Here is a 22884-nt window from a genome sequence, read left to right on the forward strand (position 1 = left end):
AGGAAGTTCTTGATCTACTGCCGCATAACAAACATCCCCAAAATGTAGTAGCATAAAAAATATTTTTTGCAGTAGTGCAGTTTGAACCCAGGACCTTGCCCATGCTAGGCAAGTGCTCTACCACTGAGCTACCCCCTCTCCCCTTTTTGTTTATTTTGAGACAAGTCTTCCTAAGTTACTGGGTTGCCCAGGCTGGGCTGAAACTTGGAATCTTCCTGCCTCAGCCTCCCAGAGTGGTGGGATGACAGGCGTCACCACCACATGTGGCTCACTTTAGGCCTGTTTCTGAGGAGTGTGGCCTTAGTCCCTGGGATTTGTGTCTGTCTGGGCCTCATGCCATCTGGCTTGTCTCTGGGCTTGGGCACAGGGCTTGCTGCTCTTAGGCCGAGGCTCCGTCCACATTGTGGATAGGATATTGTCTCCCCCCTGAGCCTGAGTTGGAACTGGAGAGGCTGGAACACTCACCCTACACCTCCCAGCTGGTGGTGGGAGATGGGAGCTGAGGACTTGCGTCGTACAGGATGGCTTTTGCCCCCATTGGCTCACTGGGGCTGACAGAGTGGGTGTGGCACTCTGAGGGGCTGTTTTTTTGGTGCCGGGAATCAAACTCAGGACCTTGTGCTTGCCGGGCAGGAGTGGCCCCACTGAGCTACATCCCCAGCCCTGGGGGGCTGTTTTGAGGTGCACAGGAACAAGTCTTGTGTCTCTGTGAGAAAAGCTGGGATCCCCCAATGCCCGCTTGGTGTCCCAGGTGCTAAAGGTGGGAAGTTCCTGCTTTCTCCCCAGGAGGCAGCCAGCTCTTTTGCCCTGGCTCTCGGTCCTTCCACGATGTGGCAGCCCTGCTCTGGCCCTGGTTCCCCACTGTGAAAGGGCCACGGGGGTGGGGGCTTGCTGGGTTGAATGTCACAGCGCTGGGCTGCCCTTCTTTGGGGCTGTGACGCCCGTGGATAAGCCCCCTCCATGAGGCCTCTGCCAGGCCAGATGGTGGAGGGGCGGGGAAGGATGAGGACTTAGATGCCTGTGATAAGCCCGAAGCCCTTAGGTTTCAGTTTACCCAGGCCCTGGGGGCTGAGCTCCTTTCCCATCCAGCCTGCTTCCCTGTCCCCAGCTGTGAGATAGGGGATCAAGGGCAGGTTCCTGCCTGGACAACCCTCACCACCCCCAAGCCCCTAGCACAGCCAGAAGTGATACCTCTCTGCTGTGCCAGTCTCCTGTGAGGATCAGACACACCTGCTCCTCAGCTGCTCCTCTGGGGATGCAGGGTCTGGGGGCAGGCTCCTAATGGGGACTCTGGCCTAGTGAGGAGCCAGAAAGGGCCGAAGGAAGATCTCACTGGGGCCCACAGCAGGCAGGACTGGGGGCACTGGGACAAGAAGCCAGTGCGGGCTGGGACCTGCTGTGTGGGATGACAGGGAGCTGGCCTCAGACGGCAGCAGACCAGTGGTGCATGGGGGCAGGGACGGAAGTGCCTAGCCCACCTGGGTCACCTCGGAAACTCTCTCCTGTTCCCAGCTCAGACTGTGGCCAGTGCTCAACAAACCTGGGGGGCTGAACTGAGTCCCGGGGAAACCCACCCTCCTTGGGGACCAGGCTGGAAATGCAAGAGCCAGGGTGCCAATGCTTGGGGTTTGCAGTTTTATTAAGAAAACAAAAATTCAACCTATACAAAAAGGCAACCTCTCTGCCCGCCCCGAGGCCAGCTAGGCGTCCTGCTGCTGGATGAAGGGGTTGGGGATGGCCTCCATGCCATCCTGCGGGCAGATGAGCACCACCGACGTGCCACGGCACACCACCAGGCCCAGCTGCCGCGTGTCCTCCGTCAGCTTGTACTGGTCGTCGGGGTCTGCGGGACACAACGGGGTTTACTGTGGTGCCTCGGTCACCCACCTGCAGCCTGGGAACCTCACCTTTCCAGGCCACCTGGAACGAGGGCCTATGGGAGCGAGGAGGCCCAGGGGACTCAGGGTGCCTTGGCTCTGGAACTCATCAAGGTCACAGGGACCTGAGCCGACAGGCTCACCAGGACCACGGCTGTGCACAGGGGGTGGAAATGACAGCAACCTGGACTCCAGGACTCTGAGAGCCCCAGGACCCCTGACGAGTATCGCTCACCCTATTATCAGTGACACTGTCCCATGGTGAGGGACAGCAAGCTGGAGCTGGGCTCTTCTGAGGTTGCAGGCCATTAAAAATCTGTCACTGTCACAAAGAACTGGGAGCAGGTGAGGACCAGGTGGCTTAGAGTGTGATACTGGATTCCCGATGTGGTTCAGGCCCTAGCTCTATCCCCCAAGCTCCCACCCTCCCACGAGGCACGATGGCTCCAGGGCCTGGTGGCTGGGGTGACACTGGGTACAGGTGTACAGAGCACAGGGGTGCTGTGGCTGCTGACACGTGCTGGCCCTGCAAGAGGGGGGACGACGGCTACCACTGCGGGGACCAGGTAGCTCCTGTGTTTTCCCAAGGACCCTTGGGCTGGGAGAGGCGGTTGTCCAGGGGGCCTGGCCAGCGTGGTGTCCTGGGAACCAGATAGACCCAGCTGGAAGCACAGAGCCAGGGCAAGGCGCCTCCCTGGGGGTGGCACAGGGAGCCTCAAGCCCTGCCAGGCCCCCACTTCTATGGCGCACTCAGATGCTGAAATTTCCAGGACAGCAGAGCCTGTCCCAGCCACATGGACGAGACCCGGGGACCAGAGCCTCCCTCTCCCTCCAGGCCTCGGTGTTCCCAAATGCTCAAAGGGGCTGAGCTGGGGGTGGGGGCTGATGGTAGTGGCTAGGACGGGAGTGGGGGGCTCATTGAGGGCAGAGAAGCAAGGGGGTCCTAGGGGTAAGGGGCTGTGCAGAAGGGGGTAACCAAGGGAAGCTGCCAAGCTGGGGTCTCACAGCAAACACCGCTCTATGACCACAGCCCGAGTACCTCACCATGCTTAAAGATCAGTAAGAGTGGGGTGCAGTGGCCCTGCTGTGCAAGCCCAAGGTCCCGAGTTCGATCCCCGGTACCAAAAAAATAAATAAAAAGGGCTGGGGATGCAGCTCGGTGTGAAGGCCCCAAGCCCCATCTCTAGTATAGGGGTGAAAAGAAAGGTCAAGGAGAGGCCTGGCGGACAGGGCTGGATCTCCCGAGTCCTACAGGGGGGCTCTTCGGCTGTGCCAGTGGCCCAGGACCAGGATGGGGGGGGGAGCCGACCTGCCGGCTACCATCTGATCACAGGCACCCTGGTGTCCCCTGGAAGCAGTGGAGGGGGCTGGAGGACAGGGCAGGCCCAGCTCACCTCGCATGTACTCAATGGTCCCGTCTAGCACGAGGTTGAGCAGTGGGTCGAAGCCCTTCAGGATTCCACTGGCTTGGAAAAAGCAACGGGAAGAGAAGGAAACCGAGAGAGGGGAGTGAGGTCAGCATCCATCCCCAGGACAGGGGCACTTGAAGGGGCCCCTGGATGCCAGAAGACGGTCATCAAATACCTTCTGCAGAGGCCTGATGGGCAGTGTATCAGGCTCTACGGGTCACCTGGTGTCTGTCATTGCTGGGCTGTGCTTTGGCGGTGTGGAGGCAGACATGGAGAATACGTCAGTGCAGTGGGCTGTGTGCCAATAAAACTTTACGAGGGGCTGGGGATTTCGCTCAGTGGCACTGCGCCTGCCTCGCAAGTACAAGGTCTTGAGTTTGATCCCTGGTACCAAAAAAACCCAAAAAAACTTTATCTGTGGACACTGACACGTGAATGCTGACATGAGATCTTCTTTAGGCTTTCTTTGATGATTTAAAAATCATAAAATCCAAGCTGGGCATGGTGGTGCATGCCTGTAACCCCAGCACTTGGAAGGCTGAGGCAGGAGGATCACCAAGAGTTCAGGGCCACCATGAGCTACATAGTGAGTTCAAGGCCAGCCTGGACTACATAGCAAGACTCTAGTTTCAGAAAACCAAAGGAAAAAACAAATGAAAAAATGGTCAAAACCTTTCTCAGCTTGGGAGCTATTTTAAAACAGGCAGCAGTGTGTACTGAGGCTGGAACGCTGGGCTGCCAGCAGGAGGGAAGGAGCGGTCAGGGGAGGGCGGTGATGGGTACAAAGTCACAGCTGCAAGCTCTGAGGCTCAGCAGTGCAGCAGGATGATCACGGGCGACAATGACTTATTGTATATTTCAGAATAGCTGGCAGACTCGGAATGTCTCCAACAAGGGAACTGTAGATGGGTGAGGTGACAGACACGCTAATTACCCCAGTCTGCTCACCACACACTGTACACGACCGACGTATTGCACAGACCTCGTAACTATGGGAAAGGATCATGTGTCAATTAAAAACAAATTTTAAAAAGGCATGAAAAGCTAACACTCGTCACAGCTTGGATGGACCCTGAGGACACTGTGCTCAGTGAGACCCCAGACACAGAAGGACTCACAGCGTGGGGCTCCATGGACCGGAAACGCCCAGCACAGGAGAACCCAGAGACAGGAAGTCAACTCAGGGGTTCTGAGGCTGGGGAGGGGACAGGGCTTAGCGCATAATGGGAACAGTTTCAATTTGAGAGATGAGAAAGTTCTGGACATGGATAGTGGTGGTGGCTGCCACTGTGAGTTGACTTACTTAATGCCCTGGAATAGTACACTTAAAAATGGTTAATTTTGGGCCGGGGATTTAGCTCAGTGGTTCTGGCACCTGCCTTGCAAGCATAAGGTCCTGAGTTCGATCCCCGGTACCAAACAAAAAATATGGTTAATTTTGGCTGGGGATTAGGGAGGAGGGTGCAGCTCAGTGGCAGAATACTTGCTTGGGATGCACGAGGCCCTGGGTGGGTTCCATCCCCTGTGTGTGTGGTGCCAGGAACACCTGGCTCCAGGCACTAGGGTTCCACTTCTGGGTCTGGGGCCTCTGCCTGGTCCCGAAGAACCCAGTGCCTAGCAGGGTCCCTGATGAATGAGGGTCCTCAGTGGCTCTTGGAGAAATGCCCCTCACTGGTCACACAGTACATGTACACTGCATGTAGCCGCTGTGCCCTTCTCTCCTGGGCTCCTCTGTTCCTGGACCTTCGCTGTCCTAGGTTATGGCTCCTTGGCTAGGTGCCGCATCTGCCATATCCGGTGACAGCCTGAGAAGGGATGAGCCCAGTGTCTCTGCCAGGCCTGCCTGTCCTGCCTGACAGGCAATCTAGATGCATCTCAGCCACCGCTCCACAGGTGACTTTCTGCTCTGGGAACCCCAGATGCTGCCAGGCTGCTGTCCTTCACCTCTTCTCATCCTCTGGTGGTCTCCAGGACCCCCACACACCACTCAGGGTGCTACTGGCTCCCTTTCCCTGGGACTTGCTCCACAGGATGGCATCTGCCCCCCAGCACTCTGCTCCTGTACCCCTGAGGCACGGACTAGGCTGCAAATCTGCACACAAAGCCGTGCTTGTTTGTTTGTGCAGTCTGTGGCTGCAACGGCAGAGCACAGTAGACAGAGGCTGTCTGGGGTGCGGACCTCAATACATTCACCACCACCTGGCACATTCCTTCACACCCGGGTGTGGACTTCTTGCCTGTCCACACCTGGCTCTGTGGGTCCCTCTGTGCTGGGCCCCTCGGCTCATGGACAGCATCAAGTGCAGTAACCCACTAGGGCTTCGCATGGCCAAGGACATAGGCAGATTGCAGGAGGGGCGAACACACTGGGTAACACTGCCCTGAGTGAGGGTGTAACTCCCAAGCTTAGGTCATGTGACAATGACAAGAAACTCTGCAGCTGAAATTCAGGTCCCTGATAAGAGGCCTCTGGGTCAATCTAAGGGAGATGATGGCTGGGTGTGGTGGCACATAGTTGTCATTCCATCACTCTCAGGCTGAGGGAGTAGGATCCCAAATTTGAGCTTTGCCTGAGCAACTTATTGAGACCCTATCTCAGTATTAAAAAATAAAAATAAAAAGGGCTAGGGATTAGCTCAGTGTGAAGGGCCTCAGTTCAATTCCCAGTGCCACCAAAAACATGTGTACTCAATCCATACCAGCACAGCAGCCAACTACTATGTGCAGAGGGCCCCAAGGCAGGAGTGATTGTCCCCAAGGAACAGGGTCCTGCCAACAACTGGTGAGCTCGAAGAGGGGCTGCAGCCTGAGATGACAGGCTCAAGAGGTGCTACTCTATTACAACCTCAGGGGGCCATGAACCCACAGCACCAGGCCATTGGCCTAGAGATTGTGAGGTAACAAGTCAGCATCATTTAACCTGCTACATAGGCAGAAATTTGCTATCCAGGGTACAAAACAAACATAAGCTCCCTGAAGAGCAGGGATGCATCTTGTTCACACACCCTACATGCCTAGGAACCAGGATGGTGTAGACAAAACAAACACTCCTGTTCAAGTTATAACTAGGTGGTCAGGCAGACATGGAGTTTTGTTTTTTTTTGGTATGGGGATCGAACTCAGATCCTTGGGCTTTGGCAGGCGGTGCTTTCGAGGAGCTTTCGAGGCAGGCGGCGGAACCACTGAGCTAAATCCCCGGCCCTAAGACATGGAGCTTTTAAGGACTGATGCTACCCACCCATCTGTATCTTGGGAGAAAAAGGAGCCTAGATACCTGTCTCAAAAAGAAAAAACTGACCAGGCATGGTGATGCATGCCTATAATCTCAGTACTTGGGTGTCTGAGGCAGGAAGATCGCCACTAATTCAAGGCGGGCCTGGACTACATAGTGAGACCCTATCTCAAAAACAAGGGCCGGAGATTTAGCTCAGTGGTTCCGCCACCTGCTTTGAAAGCACAAGGTCCTGAGTTCGATCCCCGGTACCAAAAAAAAAAAAAACTAGAAGAAGGTCGGGGATTAAGCTCAGTGGTTCTGCAGCCTGCCTTGCAAGCGCAAGGTCCTGAGTTCGATCCCCGGTACCCCCCCCAAAAAGAAAAAAAGAAACAAAACCTCATCACCAGAGAGGCTGCTGAATAAATGAAATGTTGATGCCATGCTTGCTGCACATGTAGTGTTGCTTTCAGCCTTTCACTTCTTAGTGCCACCCGGAAAAGTAGGTAGAGTTACCAACATATGACAAATGAGGAAACTGAGGCTCAGAAACAGTAGCTAAACGTTCAAGTCCCACTGCTGGTGTGTAGAAGAGCTGCTCCTAAACCACGTGGTCTGGAGCCAGAACCCAGGGCCACTGAAGGCTGCTGTTCTCACTATCTCACCACCCAGCCTTGAGAGCCACCCTCTCATTAGATTCCATGGAGGAGTCAGACGCAGCCTTAAGCATCGCACTAAGGAGCATGAAACTACCAAAGGTGATAGATGCCTCTGAGAGCCTCAGGTCCCTTCACACATGCAACAGTCAAGAGCTCAACACTTCACTTAAAGGTAAAGAAGGTTTGGACTGTACTCCAGAACACTAGGGTGCCATGAACAATTTAAACAGGAGAATGAAGATTTTTTTTTTTTTTTGCAGTACTGAGGACTGAATCCAAGGCCTTTGTACTACATCTGAACTATGTCCCAGTCCTTTTTGATTTCTTTTTTTTTGGTACTGGGGATTGAACTTGGGACCTTGTGCTTCCGAAGCAGGCAGTGGCCCCACTGAGCTAAATCCCAGGCCCTGGCCCTTTTTGATTTGGAGACAGGGTCTCATTAAGTTGCTAATTTGCTCAGGCTGGGCTCAAACTTGCCATCGTCTTGCCTCAGCCTCCCAGAGTACTGGTGTCATCCCAGCGGAGGGGATTCCATTTTTAACAAGTTTCTCTGGCCACTAAGTAGAGATTGGCCATAGAGTTAGTGGTTCCCAACTATGGGTGATCCTGTGCCCCAGGGGACATTGGGAAATGTCTGGGGACATTGCATTGTCAAGACTGGGGGTGATTCCAGGTGAGGAGTAAGTGGAGGCTAGGGATACTTCTTAGTACTCTGCAGTGCCCAGGATGCCCCACCTCAGTGAACCTATCTGGCCCCAGTGCCCACAGTGCCAATGTAAGGGAAGTAAGAAATCAGTGAGGAGCTGGGGCAGCCCCTGGCGGGAGGAGCTACAGAAACAGGTCAGCTCTCTTTCTAGTTACATTTGATCCCCTCTCTTTGCCTCAGTTTCCCCACCTGAAACACAGGCAGACCAGTTCCTATCTCCTAGCGTTTATAGGAGGATGGCACAAAGTGGTCCCTGTTAAAAAACATCAGCACCTCTGCACCGTCTCCCCCTCACTGCTGCCCTTATTTGTTTTATTTGTATCTTTTTTTTGGTATCGGGGATCGAACTCGGGACCTTGCGCTTTCGAGGCAGGCGCCAGAACCACTGAGCTAAATCCCCAGCCCATTTTATTTCTATCTTTAAGAGAGTGCCTCACCTTCGCGCCCCCCCTGGAACTTCACCCGGATTGTCTTGTCAATATACTTGGACAGATCCAAGATGCTCTCCTTCTTCTTCTTCTCTTTGTCCTGCGGGAAAGCAGAATAAAAGAAATGGGGACCGTGGCCCAGTCTCTGGCTCCCTATTCTCCTGCCACCAGGTCTCACGGATTGGGAGCTCCATGGCTCCCATGTCCTCCGTGTCTGCAGCCCATCTCCTTGGTCTGCTGCCCACTCTCTCTCCCTGGTACATCGCCCCGGTCCCCATAGTCTGCAGTCCCTCGGCCCCACGTCCTCCTGCACCCTCTATCTGCAGCACCCTATTTTCCCGATCTATAGGGCCCCTTCTCCCTGGTCTGCAGCTTCCTGGCCCCTAGATACGTCCCTGCTCTGTAGCCCTATGTCTTCAAGTCCTTCCTCCCCGCGGTCTGCAGTCCCAGGCTCATATGTCCCTCTGGCCCACAGTCACCAGGCTCCCACATCCCCCTGGGGTCCCCAGCCCCTCTGCTCTCCCATTCCCGCTTCCAGGCGCGCGCTCACCGCCATCGTGCCGCCAACGCCTCTCTGCGCAGGCGCCACGCCGCGCCCTTTGACCCGGGCCCCACACGCTTGCGCAGCGCTTGCGCGACGCGGTGCCCCGGAGCGTTGCTGGGAAACCTCAGCTGTTGGCTGCGGCGGCGGGACTGGCCGGAATGGCGGCGTCGGCTCTCGTGCGGCTTGGAGCGGTGTTTCTACTCTTCGCGGCCCAGGTGAGGGCCACGTTGGCCCCGAACGCCCCGCAGCTGTGGCTGCCGGTCACCCCGGTCCCTGGGTACGCGTGGGACCCCGCCCGGCCCGTCGTGGGGACCAGCCTCTGGGATCCGCGCCCCCCAGGCGCGGCGAGACCCTAGCTGTGACCTTGCGGGCCTGTCCCTGGTTCCTTTCCCTCCCCTTTCCGTCGCCAGAACCCTTCCTTCGCCCTGTTTGTAGGTCTCAGGGTTCCCAGCCTCCGCCACAGACCCCCTCCTGTGCTCTGTGGCCTTGGGCGGGTAGCTGTTCCCCCCCACCCCGCGCCTCAATTTCCCCTTATGCGGAATGGGCACAATGCAAACTAGGTCTCCACCCCAGTGCTTGCAAGAAGCGCCCCAGGGTGTGTCTGCCGTGTTCCCCCAAACCTGGCAGCCTTGAGGAGCAGCCAAGAACCCAACCCTGAAATGGGGTCGAACCCCTGCGCCCTATCTTTTACGCCGTGACCTTGGACAAGAGGGATCCCCACTTTGAGCGACAATTGCTCCTCTGCAAAAGGGGGCATAAGCGCCTAGTAGTTTTTGGGTCCTGGAGAGGATGTGGGGACCAGGGGTCATTTAGTGAGAAGGGTATCAGGGCCTTACCCTGACCTGCAGCAGGGGTGGCAGATGCACACCGTGTTTAAGTATGTAGTGGGGTTCCAGATCTGGGCTCTGGCGCTCAGGGGGTGAGGCTCCTCGAAGTCTACAAATGCAGCCCTTAACCTTGACCCTTCTTTACAGTTCTGATTTGGGATGGAACCCAGAGTCTTTGAACTAAACTATGTCCCCAGCCCTTTTTAAAATTGTTGAGACAGGCCGTCACTGAGTTGCCCAGGCTGGGATCGAAATTTCGATCCTCCTGCCTTAGCCTCCCAGAGTGCTAGGATGACAGGTGTGTGTACAGTTTAACTCTTAAGATATCTCTCCCGAACCAGACTGCTTCTCACCTCCACTGTGCAGCCCATCAACATCTCTCTGATGTAGGTCCCAGCAGCTGCTTTGTCTCCCTGTGCCTGCTTTTGTTCCCTACACCATCAAGTCATTCTTGACCAGGCAGAAATGATGTTTTTCAAAGCTTGTCAGGTCTTATCACATACAGCTGCAGGCCGTCCAGCAGTTTCCTGTCTTATTCATGAGGCCTCTGGCTGCTTAGGAAGTTGCCCCCTGGATAGTGAGGTTCACTGAAGGCCCCTTGCTCTCCAGTCCTTTTTGTCACCCTGGAATGTCCCTGGTCTCTCTCCAGTCTTGGGTGTTCTGTTACCCTCAGAGGCTGTCTGGAAACCCCTCATCTCCCCAGCTGCTTCTCTAGTCCCCTGGCCTTCTTCCCCTGTGCTGGCCTACATTTCCTCTACCAGTCTGCTCCAGCCAGGGGAGGGACTTTTCATTCGCTAGATAATGTGACTAAAGCGGAAGTGAGAGATGGCTGTAGGATCATAGGGACACCACAGAGACTGGGAGTCAATTTCCCTGAGAAGGTTTTTTTACTTTTATTTTGGTACCAGTGGTTGAACTCGAGACCTTGCGCTTTCAAGGCAGGCGGTGGAACCATTGAGCTAAATCCCCGGCACTCCCTGGGAAGGTTTTAAAAGCAGTAACATGGGTGTTCTGAAATGAATAGGAGTTTGCCTGGTGGGCATGAGAGAGAAAGGGTATTGTGGGCAGCAGGAGCAGGGTTGGGAGGTGTGAGCTGGTGATTTATTTTGGGACAGTGGGGAATTGGCTAGGGCTGGTGTGGAGAGTGGTTTAATGCTTGCAGAGAGAGCTAACCCCTGCTCCCCGGCCAAAGATGTCCCTGCAGAGGAGGCCCTCATGCTGACCTAGGAGGGAGGCCAGGGCTTCTCCCTCAGCCAGAGGGCAAGGCAGGGGGCCCAGGGAGCAGCTCTGGGCAGGGGGAAAGGGCGGGGCAGGGCTGTGGCCTGGGCTGGACCTGTCAGCCAGGTGGCAAAAGGCTCTGGGTGCTGGGCTCTTTGAACTTTGTCCTGGGCAGCAGAGTTTAAGTTTTATCCAGAGGGTGGAACAAGGAAGTGCCTTCCAAGTCCTCCTGGTCTTCCTGGAATCTGTTGTAAAGTGGGGGTGGGGGAGGGGTCTGGAGAGGGGTAGGTGCCCAAGAATGGGACCAGCTATCCTCTAGGCGGGGCCGCTGCTTGGTGGCAGTCCTAGATGCACTCAGATGTGGGGACCCTGGGCAGGAGATCTGGTTTCTGCAGCTGTATGCACCTCCCCCTGTTCCTGGGCAGGCAGCCTGGTCCTTTGCTGGAACTGGAGACCCCTTGGAGGGAGACTGCTCCTCGTGACAATTTGGAGACCCCACCGACAGAGTTGCACACTGTTGTGCTTGTGAGGCTCAGTTCCCCACAAGTGTCCCATCTGCTTTGTGATTGTGAAGCCCCAGAGGTGGCTGTGTCAGGCACTCACACTGGGTGGTCCTCCCCTCCTGGGCTCCTGGTCCTGAGTCGGGCACCTCTTGAGTCAGGTCCTCTGAAGACCTCCTCCCCGTTTCTTAGCACAGCAGGGACGGAACTCATCAAAGGGAGCAGGCGCTTTCCTGGTGGCTGCCAAAAGCTTGGGCTTATTTTTTTTTTTAATGGAAAACCAGTTTTGCAGATTATGGGGGTGGGATATCTGTGAATGTGCTTTTGTGCCTTTAAATGATCTTTTAAAAGAGAAATGGTTCTGTCTATTTCTGTTTCACACAAAAGGCATTTCAGTGACAGCCCCAATCGTGGGACAGGGCTGGGCTGTGTCTTCGGAAGGCCAGACTGCTAGTAGTCTTGGCTCTGGGCCCTGTGGTCTTTGCTGCCACCATTCCCCTCTGTCGGTGAGTGGAAGACCATGGACCTTCAGCACAGAAGTAGAGGTGATCATGTTCCAATAAAACTTTATTAACAGACACGGGAGGTGGGTAGGGTCCTGCACCTTGGTGCCAAGTCCTGGACCTCGGGTGCACCCATCTGAAGGACCCACGGGTGTCTAGCACCAGCGGCCACACGGAGGGATGCCCTTAGTCAGGCAAGGCAATGGGGGCACCTGAAGGAGGGGAAGGACGTGGCATTGGGAGAGGTGCTTGGGCTGGGACTGAACCAGGAGGTAGGAGAAGAAACTGTTAGCCAGTTGCTCTAGCCCTGCCTGGGGCTCAGGCTGTGGTCCTGAGTGCTGGTGACAGTGGCCCCCTTCATCTGTTCCAGGCTGGTGCCCAGGACACAGCCAGCAGCCGCAGAAGGCTCACAGGGTCGTTATCTCAGGGAACATGGGGGCCTTAGAACAGCAGCTGGAGGTGCTCAGCATGCAGCCCGTGTCAGCTGTGGGCTGTGGAGACCAGGGAGCCATGGGGCCTTGGGGGCATGGGCTTTCACATGCTGCCCCCTCCAGGTGGTTAGGGCCTCAGACAAGATGCTTTTAGCCTGGATGGGTACTCTGGGCCAGGTCAGAGCCCCCATTTCACTGCCCCAGCCTGGGATAGCCACCTGTGGAACAGGGGACTTGGTGTGACATCATGGACCCTGCAGTGCTGGTCTCGTCAGCAAGGCACAGGTTGGCGCCTGTCCATGCATCATCAGGCCAATGGCACTGCCTGCTTGTTTGTGTGGAGGTCCTCAGGGAACACCAGGAGTGTCCTGAGGAGCGCACAGCCCTGTGGGAGGAGTGAACAAGAGGGGGCCCAGGGTGCAGATAGGCCCTCTACCCCAAGAAGGCCAAGGGGCTGCCGAGGCGTGTGGGACCCTTGGCCTCTGCAGTTGGGACTGGCCAGGCTCCCTGGGCCTATGTGAGGCAGAGAGTGTCCTTGTCAGGGTGGCGGCACAGGCAGACCCAGCTCGGCCTGAGCTGGTGGGAGCCTGGCCAGGCCCAGGCAGGAGGCAGGAGGCAGACGAGCAGGTGGCCGTGCTGTGTGAGGTAGTGTTCTCACATCGGCAGGAGAGGAGTTTGTGGTCCCAGGCTGGGGTCTCCCTGTCTTGGGGTCCTGCTTCTGTCCTGGTGTGAACACTTACCCTTGCTGTGCCAAGGTCCCACACAGCACCCCTCCATTTCCCAGGTTCTTGCTCGGATCTAGGCCAGCTGTCCCTGGACAGTACCCGGTAGGGATGTGGGAGGGAGTGGAAGCCGGGCAGCCCTGGGGACCTTGCTGTGGCTAGGTGGTTCTGTCCCTGGTTGCTGGGAGGCCTCAGGCCCCCCTGGAGCATGGGTACAGCTCCGGCCACCCCAGTGTGCCTGCTGCCCTTGGGCCCTTTGGTCTGTCCACTTCATGCTCTGCTTCCTTGGGAGCTGATGGGGTGCTGGACAGGGACCCCTCTGATTTGTGCCTCTTGGGCCGGTCATAGGACCATCTGTAAACCTACCCATGGTCAGACCCGCCGGGGTGTGGGAACCTCATCTGGCCCTCCTACTTCACCCAGCACAGTGACTGCCAGGGCCAGGGCCAGAACTTCAGACACCCTTCTCCCCTGCAAAAGTCCTCTTCCTAGGTGCTGGGTTTCCTCCTGTTCCTGCTGACCCAGGACACAGCCATGGTCCCAGACCTAATCTCCCTGGGAAGGCGGGCTTGTCCCTGGCACCCTCCTCCCTGGTGTTCTCAACCGTAAGATGTGTCGAAGAGAGGACCGCAACCCCAGCCACCTTGTGAACATAGATGTTTCCCCTAAGGTGTCCTGTGCCCTGTGGAGTCCATCTGACTGCCCTGTCCCTGCTGCAGGTGGCCTGTGAGTATGGCATGGTGCACGTGGTGTCTGAGATTGCCGTCCCCAGAGGCAAGGACTACTGTATCCTGTACAACCCACAGTGGGCCCACCTGCCGCATGACCTGGGCAAGGCGGTGAGTCCCCACGCGCCCTGGCCTGCGAGAGGGCTGGGGTCACGTGAGGCCCCCATCCCGGACCTTGGGTTTCCTGGCCAAGAACTAAAGCTGCCCAGAGGCTGTGGGTGCTAGAGAGGCCTGCAGGAGTGCCGGCCAGGCCTGCTGGTGCCATTTCTGCTGCTCTGTGCCAGCATCCATGTCCCAGGGCAGTGACAGCAGAGGGCAGGGTCTGGACTTGAGGAGGTGCACACCCTGCTATTCCCCACACTGCCCTCCCTCCCAGGTGCAGCCCCCACTCCTCACCGTGCCTGTCCTCCTGTGATGTTTGTAACAGACCCAGGAAGGCCCGTTCTCCAAATGGTCACATCTCTGTCCCTTTCTGTCTGCAAGTGCGTGTGTGTGGAGGCATGAGTGTGAGTGCGGGGTGCACATCGAATGCCCAAGTCTGTGAGCTGTCTCGTGTGCATGTGCAGGTGTCCCCGCCTCCCTGCCCTGTGCTGGGCTGTGAGGTCTGAGAGCAGGGGCCCTGTCCAGCCTCATGTGGTACCTGGTGCGTGGTGGGGACGTATTCGGTCCTGTGAGATGGATCGAGAGGTTAGGAGGATGGGCCGAGTGTTGGCTGGGGCTTCATGAGGCCTGGCTGTCGTGGACCCCCAGAGGAGAGCCAGGCTCTCCTGAGGCCACACAGCTGGCAGCACCTCCCTGACTTGGGCCCAAGGCAGGAGGTGACCTTGTTTCTCAGTGGGTGCACATTGGGCGGCAGGGGGCTTCCCAGGCCTCTCAGGGGCACTGCAGGCTGTGAGGCCAGAGTGGGGGCTGTGCTCTGGATAGTGGCCCTGGGCCCCAGCCTGGCCCTGTCCCGTGTGGATGCTGGGCCTGGAGCCTCACCTCACAGCCACTGGGGCTCCGTGCAGGAGAAACCCTGGCAGATAGGGCCACACGCAGGACCCCACTGTCCACTCATAGGATCCTCAGGGACGGCCCCTCCCATCCCATTGCAGTAGGCTGAGCCCTTGCACAGCCCGGGAGGCTTCAGGATAGAGCTGCCTGGCCTATGCCTGGTGCTGGAGGGTTGGCGGCGTCCTTTCTGGTGACTCGGTGGCTGGGGATCCTCCGTGACACCCTCCCCCATTCCCCAGTCTCTCCTGCAGCTTGGTGACTGGTCGTCCTCCCTGCTCTGCTCCCCCAGCGACCTCCCTGCTGGTGGCTTCAGCAACCAGATCCCGCTGGTGGCCCGAGGGAACTGCACCTTCTACGAGAAAGTGCGGCTGGCACAGGGCAGTGGGGCCCGCGGGCTGCTTGTGGTCAGCAAGGAGAAGCTGGTACGGCTGGTGGCACCAAGTATGGGCATGAGAGGCAGCATGGCGAGGCACAAATGAGGGGTCTGTTCTTTGCTGTAGTTCACCTCATGTGTGGCCTTGGGGCCTGCTGCAGTCCAACAGAGCCTGGGGTGGGCCTCTGGGTAACTTTAGACCCCAAGTCAGCCTGGCACAGCGCTGCCTGACCCCCTCCTCGAGGCCTGGAACCTGTCAGTGGCCATTAGCCTGACCTGGGCTCAGCGGCCTAGGGACTGCAGAGGCCAGGGCCTGTGGGCCTCACCTGCCCCTATCTTGTGTAGACTCTGCTCCCTGGGATTGTGGGGTGACGCCCTACACCTCCTCCTTTTGGGCCCCAGGTTCCCCCAGGAGGCAACAAGACGCAGTATGAGGAAATTGGTATTCCTGTAGCCCTGCTCAGCTACAAGGACATGCTGGACATCTTCCGGGTAGGTCCCATCTGGTCCATGTTGTCCCGGGCTCTGAGGAGGGTGATGGCCCAGGGCTGGGCCTGCACGTTTCCCCCCGAGTCTGCTGGTTGGGTTGGAGCACTTGGGGTGTGGAGGGCGAGGTTCCCTGCTCAGCCACGTGTTCTCTGGCAGAGCTTCGGCCACAAGGTGCGGGTGGCATTGTATGCGCCCAGCGAGCCGGTGCTGGACTACAACATGGTCATCATCTTCATCATGGCGGTGGGCACGGTTGCCCTCGGGGGCTACTGGGCTGGGAGCCGGGACGTGAAGAAGTGAGCGCAGGGCTACGTGCATGCACCACTGTGTGGAGGGGGCGGGGGGCACCTCACCGAGCTGGAGCACTGGAGGTGCCCATTAGGACAATCGCTAGGGTGGGGCGTGGCAGGCAGGGTCCCCTCCTGGGGACTTGGGGCTCCTGGCTTGGTCCTTGGAGCAGCGATCCAAGGGTTGGGAGAGTGCAGGTGCTGCCCACTGCGCTTCCCATGGTGACTGCCTGGGAGCTGCCCACAGGGAGAGGGTTCCCCTGAGCGCCCCGTGAGCCCGCTGTCCTCCAAGAAGGTACATGAAGCACAAGCGCGATGACGGGCCCGAGAAGCAGGAGGACGAGGCGGTGGACGTGACACCCGTCATGATCTGCGTGTTTGTGGTCATGTGCTGCTCCATGCTGGTGCTGCTCTACTACTTCTATGACCACCTCGGTGTGCCCCGCAAAGGCTGGGGGGCGGGGGGCGGGAGGTGGGGCTGGCGGGGCTTGCGCCCTTCACTTCTGCCCTTCCCTGTGCAGTCTATGTGATCATTGGGATCTTCTGCCTGGCCTCCTCCACCGGCCTCTACAGCTGCCTGGCGCCCTGTGTGCGGCGCCTGCCCTGCTGTGGGTGCAGGTGAGCCCAGCCCATATGCTCCACCCTAGAGGTGCCAGGCCCCCTCCTTCCCGCGGCCCCAGCCCCTCGGGCATGGTTCAGGGCATAGGGCAGGCGCTAACTCGGTGCTTGCCCAGAGCAGGGCAGAGCTGAGAGGCGAGTGCTGTCCTGGGGATTGCTACCCACCCCTGGGCCCAGGCTGCCTCCCTCTCTCCTGCATCCTATCCAGCAGCCATCTGGGGGATGCAGGTCCCAAGGGTCCCCTCCTCCAGCTATCCCAGGGTTCTCAGGGCCCATGGGTCACCGCTGGAGCTGCAGACCCACCTTGTCAGAGTACCCCGCAGGCCAGGGGTGCAGAGAGGCCCTAGCCCAGGAGCTGGTATGTTCTTGGGGATAGCTGAGGGGCTGAAGCAAGGCCAGATGGGGTTCAGAGGGCCCTCAAGGAGACCCTTGCAGCTGTTGTGCTTGGGCGAGGGCAGGCCTGGTGCAGTGGGGCTTCTGTGGGTACAGCGTAGCACCCCTTGTCCTGCCTGCCTTGGCTTTTTGCTCTTAGGAGGGGACAGGAGCTTTGCTGGGCGCCGGGGTGGTGGGCCCCATGATGAGGGCTCTGTAGGGAGCCCAGGTGCTGATGGGTGGTTCCCCACCAGGGTCCCTGACAACAGCCTGCCCTACTTCCACAAGCGCCCCCAGGCCCGCATGCTGCTTCTGGCGCTCTTCTGCGTGGCCATCAGCGTGGTGTGGGGCATCTTCCGCAACGAGGACCAGTGAGTGCTGCTGCTCCTGGGTCCCCTCCCCTGTCCTCAGATGCCCTGGCAGCACCTTCTGCCTTTGCTGAGACCTGCCTGGAGCTGCTTCAGCTCCTGTCCCCAGCCCACACCGCTGGCCTGGGTGCCCCGCCGGCCCTGGGTCCAGTTTCATCTCAGGCTGGCTGGGTGCCCCCTAAGCCCTGATTGGAATCTGGTCGGAGATGCCGTGAACCCTTCTGACCTCAATGTCCACAATCTCCACGGGGCCCCCAGGCAGGGGGGACACTGGCCCAGTGCCACCATTGTTCCCCCACTGTGCCTGTTGTGACCCCTATTCATATGCTGCAGGCCCATGGTTCCACTGACACCCCCTCCTCCTGCTTATACCTGCCAGTGTGGGGATGGCAGTGCTTCTGCCACAGGCTGGCTTCCACGGAGCCGCCTGTCCCCACCCAGCTGCACTGCTGTCGCTGACACCATCTGGCACTTCCCTGGGCATCTCGCGTGGCTGCCGAGCGCTCTTGGCTCTGGTACAGTTTGGAGCCCCAACAGATTTAACTGGCAGGAGGAAGACAAGAAAATATTTTGAGTCCTTTGTACACAAAGACTCACAGCAAGGCCCAGGCCAGGCAGCGACCCCCCCCCCCCCCCACCTCCGCCCCGCCAGGCCAGGGCCCAGCCAGGGTGAGGCACACTTACCCTGCGTCCATGCAGAGTGTGGCCTCTGTGCACACTGCTGGAGCCGGGCACAGTGTCCCGGATCACCAAGGCCTTGCCTTCTAGGTGGGCCTGGGTCCTGCAGGATGCGCTCGGCATTGCCTTCTGCCTGTACATGCTGAAGACCATCCGCCTCCCGACCTTCAAGGTGAGGTGTGGCCAGGAGGGGATGCTGCATGTCCCCACCATTTTGAGGCCTGGCTGGAGCTGCTCAGACCCCGTCCTGGGCAGCCCCTCACACACTGCTTCCTGCAGGCCTGCACACTGCTGCTGCTGGTTCTCTTTATCTATGATGTCTTCTTCGTCTTCATCACGCCCTTCCTGACCAAGGTAGGTGCCCAGCACCCTCCCTCGCCCTGCCCTGCCCTGCCCTGCCCTGCCCTGCCCTGCCCTGCCCTCTGCCCCATTCCCACCGTGATGTGGCCCCTTCTGTGCAGAGTGGGAACAGCATCATGGTGGAGGTGGCCACCGGGCCTTCAGACTCAGCCACCCACGAGAAGGTGTGTCACCCCAACTGTGTGGCTTCAGCCCAGGGTCTGACGGGGAGCCAGGTGCAGGGGCCCCCCAGGCCAGGCGGGGGTACAGGCCTGGAGAGAGTCCTCCTCTGCCCTCCTGCAGCTGCCCATGGTCCTGAAGGTGCCCAGGCTGAACTCCTCGCCCCTGGCCCTGTGTGACCGGCCCTTCTCCCTCCTGGGCTTCGGAGACATCTTGGTGCCAGGTGCCGAGGCTGGAGGGTTGGGGGACATGGAGCTGATTGGCTGGGGTTGAGGCTGTCTGCTGGGGTGGTGGCGTGGAGGCTCTGGAGGGCATAGGGGTGGCCCCTGCTCAGAGCAGTCTTGGCCCCATCTGTGTTGCGGTCGTTCTGCCTGGTGGGCTGTGCCTCCTGGTGCAGAGGGCAGAGGGTGGAGGTCTGCCCAGTGCCCCTTACCTCCAGGGTTGCCCGTGGCGGCCCTAAAGCATGCCATGCTGGGCCAAGGGTCAGGGGGTCATCCCAGCCCTGTGCTGAGCTGGCGGGAGAGTGACCTTAGCAGACTGTCCGGAGAGGTGGCCTGGGCCCCCGGTGAGGCTGCGGTCCCCTTGCAGGGCTGCTGGTGGCCTACTGCCACAGGTTCGACGTGCAGGTGCAGTCCTCCAGGGTCTACTTTGTGGCCAGCACCATCGGTGGGTACTCGAGTGCTGGAAAGCTGCCCCGTCCTGGCTCCTACAGTTGGCTCTTTTTCTTTCTTCTCTCCTTTGTTTTCTTGTCTTTCTTGCCTACCTTCCCCATTTGTTGCTAGAACTACATACACGAATCACCGTTTTCTGTTGAGCACAGATTGTCTCTCAGTATTTTCCAGCTTGGCATGGTGGCACACGCCTGTCACCCTGAGGCAGGAGGGTTGCAAGTTCAAGCCTAACCTGAGCAATGTAGTAAATAGTGAGACCTTGTCTCAAAATGTAAAGTAAGACTTAAAAAGGGCTAAGTATGTAGCTCAGTGTGAAGGCCGTGGGTCCCATCCGCAGTACCGTAGAAACAAAACAAAATCCAAGTCTGTGTGATTATCCCCCACCTGGCTCTTGGGGATGAGGGGTGTCCCACACGGGGGCTCCCGGGCCCATCACCCACATGTGGTATGTCGCACTCCTCTGCCTCTAGTTCCCATTCCTGCTGTGCTGCTCATGCTTCTGCCCTGTGCACGGCATCCCTGAGGGTGGGGTCGGGGTGCCTGGCTGGCACTTCCCAAAGTGACACTGCTGCTCCTCACCCCTCATCCTTCCAGCCTACGGCATCGGCCTCCTGGTGACGTTTGTGGCGCTGGCACTTATGCAGCGCGGCCAGCCTGCGCTCCTCTACCTGGTGCCCTGCATGCTGGTGACATCGTTCGCGATAGCCCTGTGGCGCCGGGAGCTGGGCGCCTTCTGGACGGGCAGTGGCTTTGCGGTGAATACCAGTTTCTATGACTGTCTGCAGGAGTAGTAGCCTAATGGGCCCTAACTGGGTCACAGTTGAGTAAGACCTCCTCATGTTCCCCCTAAGCCCCACCCTGCCCCTGCTTTAAGAGGGTTTCACTTGGGTTGTGGTCATGTGGTCCCTGTGGGGGTGAGTCATGGGTCCCATCGGCCGGGCGTGGCCCAAGGCTGACACTTTCTTTGCCAGCATTGCTTCTGAAAGGCAGTGACGGCCACTGGCATGGGCAGGGGCCTTCTCTATCCCCACCATGGGGACCCAGCGCAGGGCTGTTACAGCCGTGCAGGAGAGAGGTGTCCGTGTCCTCCATCCTGTCCCTGGGGTGGACACACTGCCTCGCTAGGTAGTGCTGCTTGCAGGGCACTGCTGGGCTAGGTTTGAGGGGTTATAGTAAGAGCCAGGCCACTGTCTAGGATGGGCCACACTTGGACGGGCAAGCTGTCCTGGCCCCGTGTCCAGCCTGGTACTCACAGACTCTCCTGGAGCCAAGGGCTTGGCAGTGACTGTGCCACAGGAGTGAGTGGGTTGCTGGTGAGTGCATGGTCCCTTCCCCAGGGCCTCCTGCTGGCCCTGAGCCACCTCCAGGGCAGCCCCATCTTTCCCTCACCCTGCCTGTGGCCTGTGAGTAGCAGTTTTTGCCACCCCTGCCAAGGGTCTGCCCCAAGTGCTTGTGCCCGTGTCACCCACAGCCTCTCTCCTGCAGAAAGACCTACCTCAGTCACCGTGGGCCCCGGCTGACAGCCCCCAGCCTCCGAGGGACTCGGATGGCCCCTGCCCCCAGCAGCCTCCAGGTGAAGAGCAGGCCAAGGGCCCCCTGTCCACGGAGCAGCCCCCAGAACCATCTGCGTCGGAGGAGGAAGGGGCCGCCGGGCCTGCCCAGGAGCCCAGGAGTCGGGCCCCCAGCGCCCCAGAGTGTGTGGGCCAGGACCCAGCCTCGCCCAGCCCTACCACCCAGCCCGGGATCTCGGCCTAGGGAGGGGGCGGCCAAGCCCTCAAGGCCCCGCACGGCCATCTCCACCACACCACGATGCTGGGGCTGCTGGCGCCTGCAGGACACGCAGGACGGCCACCCCCGCCAGCCAGGCCCGCGCCGGCCCCGAACATGGTGCTCAGTCCCCGGCGGGGCCCGGTGGCCCTCCTGCCCTCGCCCGGCTGCACCTGGCCTCTCCAGCCCTCCTCTGTGTGCTTGGCCGCCTCAGCCCCTCCAGCTCCGCAGTCTTCCATCAGGTCCTCTTCCTGGTCGCTTGTGCCATCTGCTTGCGGCCGAGGCCACCGCATCTGGTGCTTCATCTGCCACTGCTTCCCTTTGGGGTTGTCCTCCCTGCGGGGTGCAGCTCCGGGCAGCAGAGGGACAGAGTACTGAGCAGCCACCACTGTCTGTGTGAGGTGGGCCAGGGCAGAGGGTACCCCGAGCCCCAGCTGCGTGGAGTGAGGCCAGCGGAGCTCAGGACTCCGACTGCAGTGGAGACTGGAGCCGGGGACCAGCAGAGGAGACCGTGGTCCTCCCGGGCCCGGAGCAGACCCCTAGCACCTCCCTCCTTTAATAAAGGGTCGCTGCTCTCTGAGTCTGGTGGTCACCGTGCGGCTCGGGTCTCCACTGCCCCCGGGGAGGGTCGGGCAGCAGGGACCACCGTGGGTCACCCAGCTCTGTCCCTGGCTGCAGCAGGCGAGAGCAGCCAAGGGCTTCTGGACCGAGGGAGGATGATCCTGAATCAGCCTTCTGTGCTCTACCTCACCCATGGGGTTCTCTGGGCCCCAGGACAGAGCTGCCTGTGTCGGGCTACCTCCTAGGCGTGGCGGTCCCCGGGGGATGCTGCATGTTGCTCCCAGATTCCAGGCGGCAGAGCCTGGCCTCCTGCACGGGGGTGGGGCCCCGCTCCTCGCAGCCTCCAGAACTGAGCTCAGACAGTGAAGGTGGCGCCCTCCACGCTGGGCCCCGCTCTGCGCGGACAGTGTTGAGAGCAGGCGGGACCGTCTTTACTGTACAGCGCCTCATCCCTGCAGCCGCTGCGGCCCACAGGGGCCTGGGAGTCTCCAGTGGAAAGGACGGAGGAGAGAAACGGGACAGTTCCCCTAAAATGCTGTGTTTCTTGGAAAGAACAGGTGACCTGGGGACAAGAGCAACGGGACCTTTCTCCCTGTGAATGCCAGGGATGGGACCCAGATGGCCGGGCGCCCTGCTTCTGCATCGGACTGCGTCTTCACTGAAGCCGCTTTCTACTCGGATGTGAGGGGTCTCCGTTTGTATGTTTTGCCTTGCTCCTGTTGGATCTGAAGAGTAAACATAGCTTTTGATATTTACTGCCTCCCTGAGATATGTGTGCAGTGGCAGGTGGAGGCTGCCCTGGCCCAGTGCAGGCAGAGCCACCACAGTGAGCTCTCAGCTCTGTGGCAGTGCTGGGGTGACGGTGCCATGCAGGGTCCTGGTTGAGGAGATTCCGGACCTGAAGGAAACCTAGCAGCTCATTTTCTTCCGAATGTCCCAGGGTCAGTTCCAGTAGTCACTCCATGGGCCAGGTGGGCTGTCACAACTGCTGTGCTGTTGTCACTCAAGAGCATCATAAGCCAGATTGATGTGGTAGCACACATCTGGCCCCCAGCACTCTGGGAGGCTGAGGCAGGAGGATCACAAGTTTCACCCCAGCCTGGGCAACTTAGCAAGACCCTGTCTCAAAAAATAAAAAGGACTGCAGATGTAGATCAGTGCAAGGTCTTAGGTTCCATCCCCAGGATAACAAAAAGAAAGTCACAGCTGAAACTAGAATTTCAGCATTTTCACATGTCAAAGTGCTTTGAGTGTTTAAGAAAATTAAAAATGTGAAGCTGGGAGCAGTGGTGCATGTCTGGGAGGCTGAGGCAGGAAGATTACAAGTTTGAGCCCAGACTGGGCAACTTAGCAAGACTATCTCAAGAGCAGACAAGTTAGGCAAGGTGGCACACACCTGTAATCCCAGCACTCGGGGAGGCTGAG

The 22884-nt window shown here is 58.8% G+C and overlaps 2 protein-coding genes across 7 annotated transcripts; one reads left to right on the forward strand and one right to left on the reverse strand.

Annotated features, from left to right (window-relative positions):
* Positions 1 to 1621: 1621 nt before the first annotated feature.
* Positions 1622 to 8926, reverse strand: Lsm7 (LSM7 homolog, U6 small nuclear RNA and mRNA degradation associated). The gene is made up of 4 exons (XM_004865878.4): positions 8841 to 8926; positions 8300 to 8390; positions 3272 to 3343; positions 1622 to 1843 (listed from the first exon to the last, which is right to left on the reverse strand). The coding sequence occupies exons 1-4, from the start codon at positions 8844 to 8846 to the stop codon at positions 1701 to 1703; spliced, it is 312 nt and encodes a 103-aa protein (XP_004865935.1). The 5' UTR covers positions 8847 to 8926; the 3' UTR covers positions 1622 to 1700.
* On the forward strand, positions 8902 to 22210 carry Sppl2b (signal peptide peptidase like 2B). 6 transcript variants are annotated; one of them, XM_004865876.4, is made up of 15 exons: positions 8902 to 9049; positions 13755 to 13874; positions 14996 to 15178; positions 15532 to 15621; positions 15775 to 15914; positions 16198 to 16340; positions 16427 to 16523; positions 17150 to 17266; positions 18032 to 18113; positions 18221 to 18295; positions 18403 to 18465; positions 18584 to 18683; positions 19049 to 19126; positions 19726 to 19886; positions 20617 to 22210. In XM_004865876.4, exons 1-15 carry the CDS (start codon positions 8993 to 8995, stop codon positions 20884 to 20886), a joined length of 1776 nt encoding a protein of 591 aa, XP_004865933.1. In that variant the 5' UTR covers positions 8902 to 8992; the 3' UTR covers positions 20887 to 22210. The 6 variants fall into 6 exon arrangements, with proteins under 6 accessions (XP_004865933.1, XP_021100569.1, XP_004865932.2 ...); XM_021244910.2 differs by having other exon boundaries at positions 8903 to 9049; positions 19726 to 19950; XM_004865875.4 differs by having other exon boundaries at positions 8903 to 9049; positions 16201 to 16340.
* The last annotated feature ends 674 nt before the right edge of the window (positions 22211 to 22884 follow it).

Source organism: Heterocephalus glaber, unplaced genomic scaffold (assembly GCF_053883595.1).
Source record: "Heterocephalus glaber isolate CG9 unplaced genomic scaffold, H.glaber_assembly_v1.0 deba00001760, whole genome shotgun sequence".
Lineage (NCBI taxonomy): Eukaryota > Metazoa > Chordata > Mammalia > Rodentia > Bathyergidae > Heterocephalus > Heterocephalus glaber.

What these genes read in the sequence shown, in the direction of transcription:
- Lsm7 (XM_004865878.4), bottom strand. An exon ending in GTTCCAGGGGGGGCGCGAAG is followed by an intron (nt 3,344 to 8,299) that starts GTGAGGCACTCT and finishes GCTTTTTCCAAG; the next exon opens with CCAGTGGAATCCTGAAGGGC. An exon ending in GACCATTGAGTACATGCGAG is followed by an intron (nt 1,844 to 3,271) that starts GTGAGCTGGGCC and finishes TGTGTCCCGCAG; the next exon opens with ACCCCGACGACCAGTACAAG.
- Sppl2b (XM_004865876.4), top strand. Translation starts at nt 8,993, where the DNA reads ATGGCGGCGTCGGCTCTCGTGCGGCTTGGAGCGGTGTTTCTACTCTTC. An exon ending in ATCTTCCGCAACGAGGACCA is followed by an intron (nt 17,267 to 18,031) that starts GTGAGTGCTGCT and finishes CTTGCCTTCTAG; the next exon opens with GTGGGCCTGGGTCCTGCAGG. An exon ending in TCACGCCCTTCCTGACCAAG is followed by an intron (nt 18,296 to 18,402) that starts GTAGGTGCCCAG and finishes CCTTCTGTGCAG; the next exon opens with AGTGGGAACAGCATCATGGT.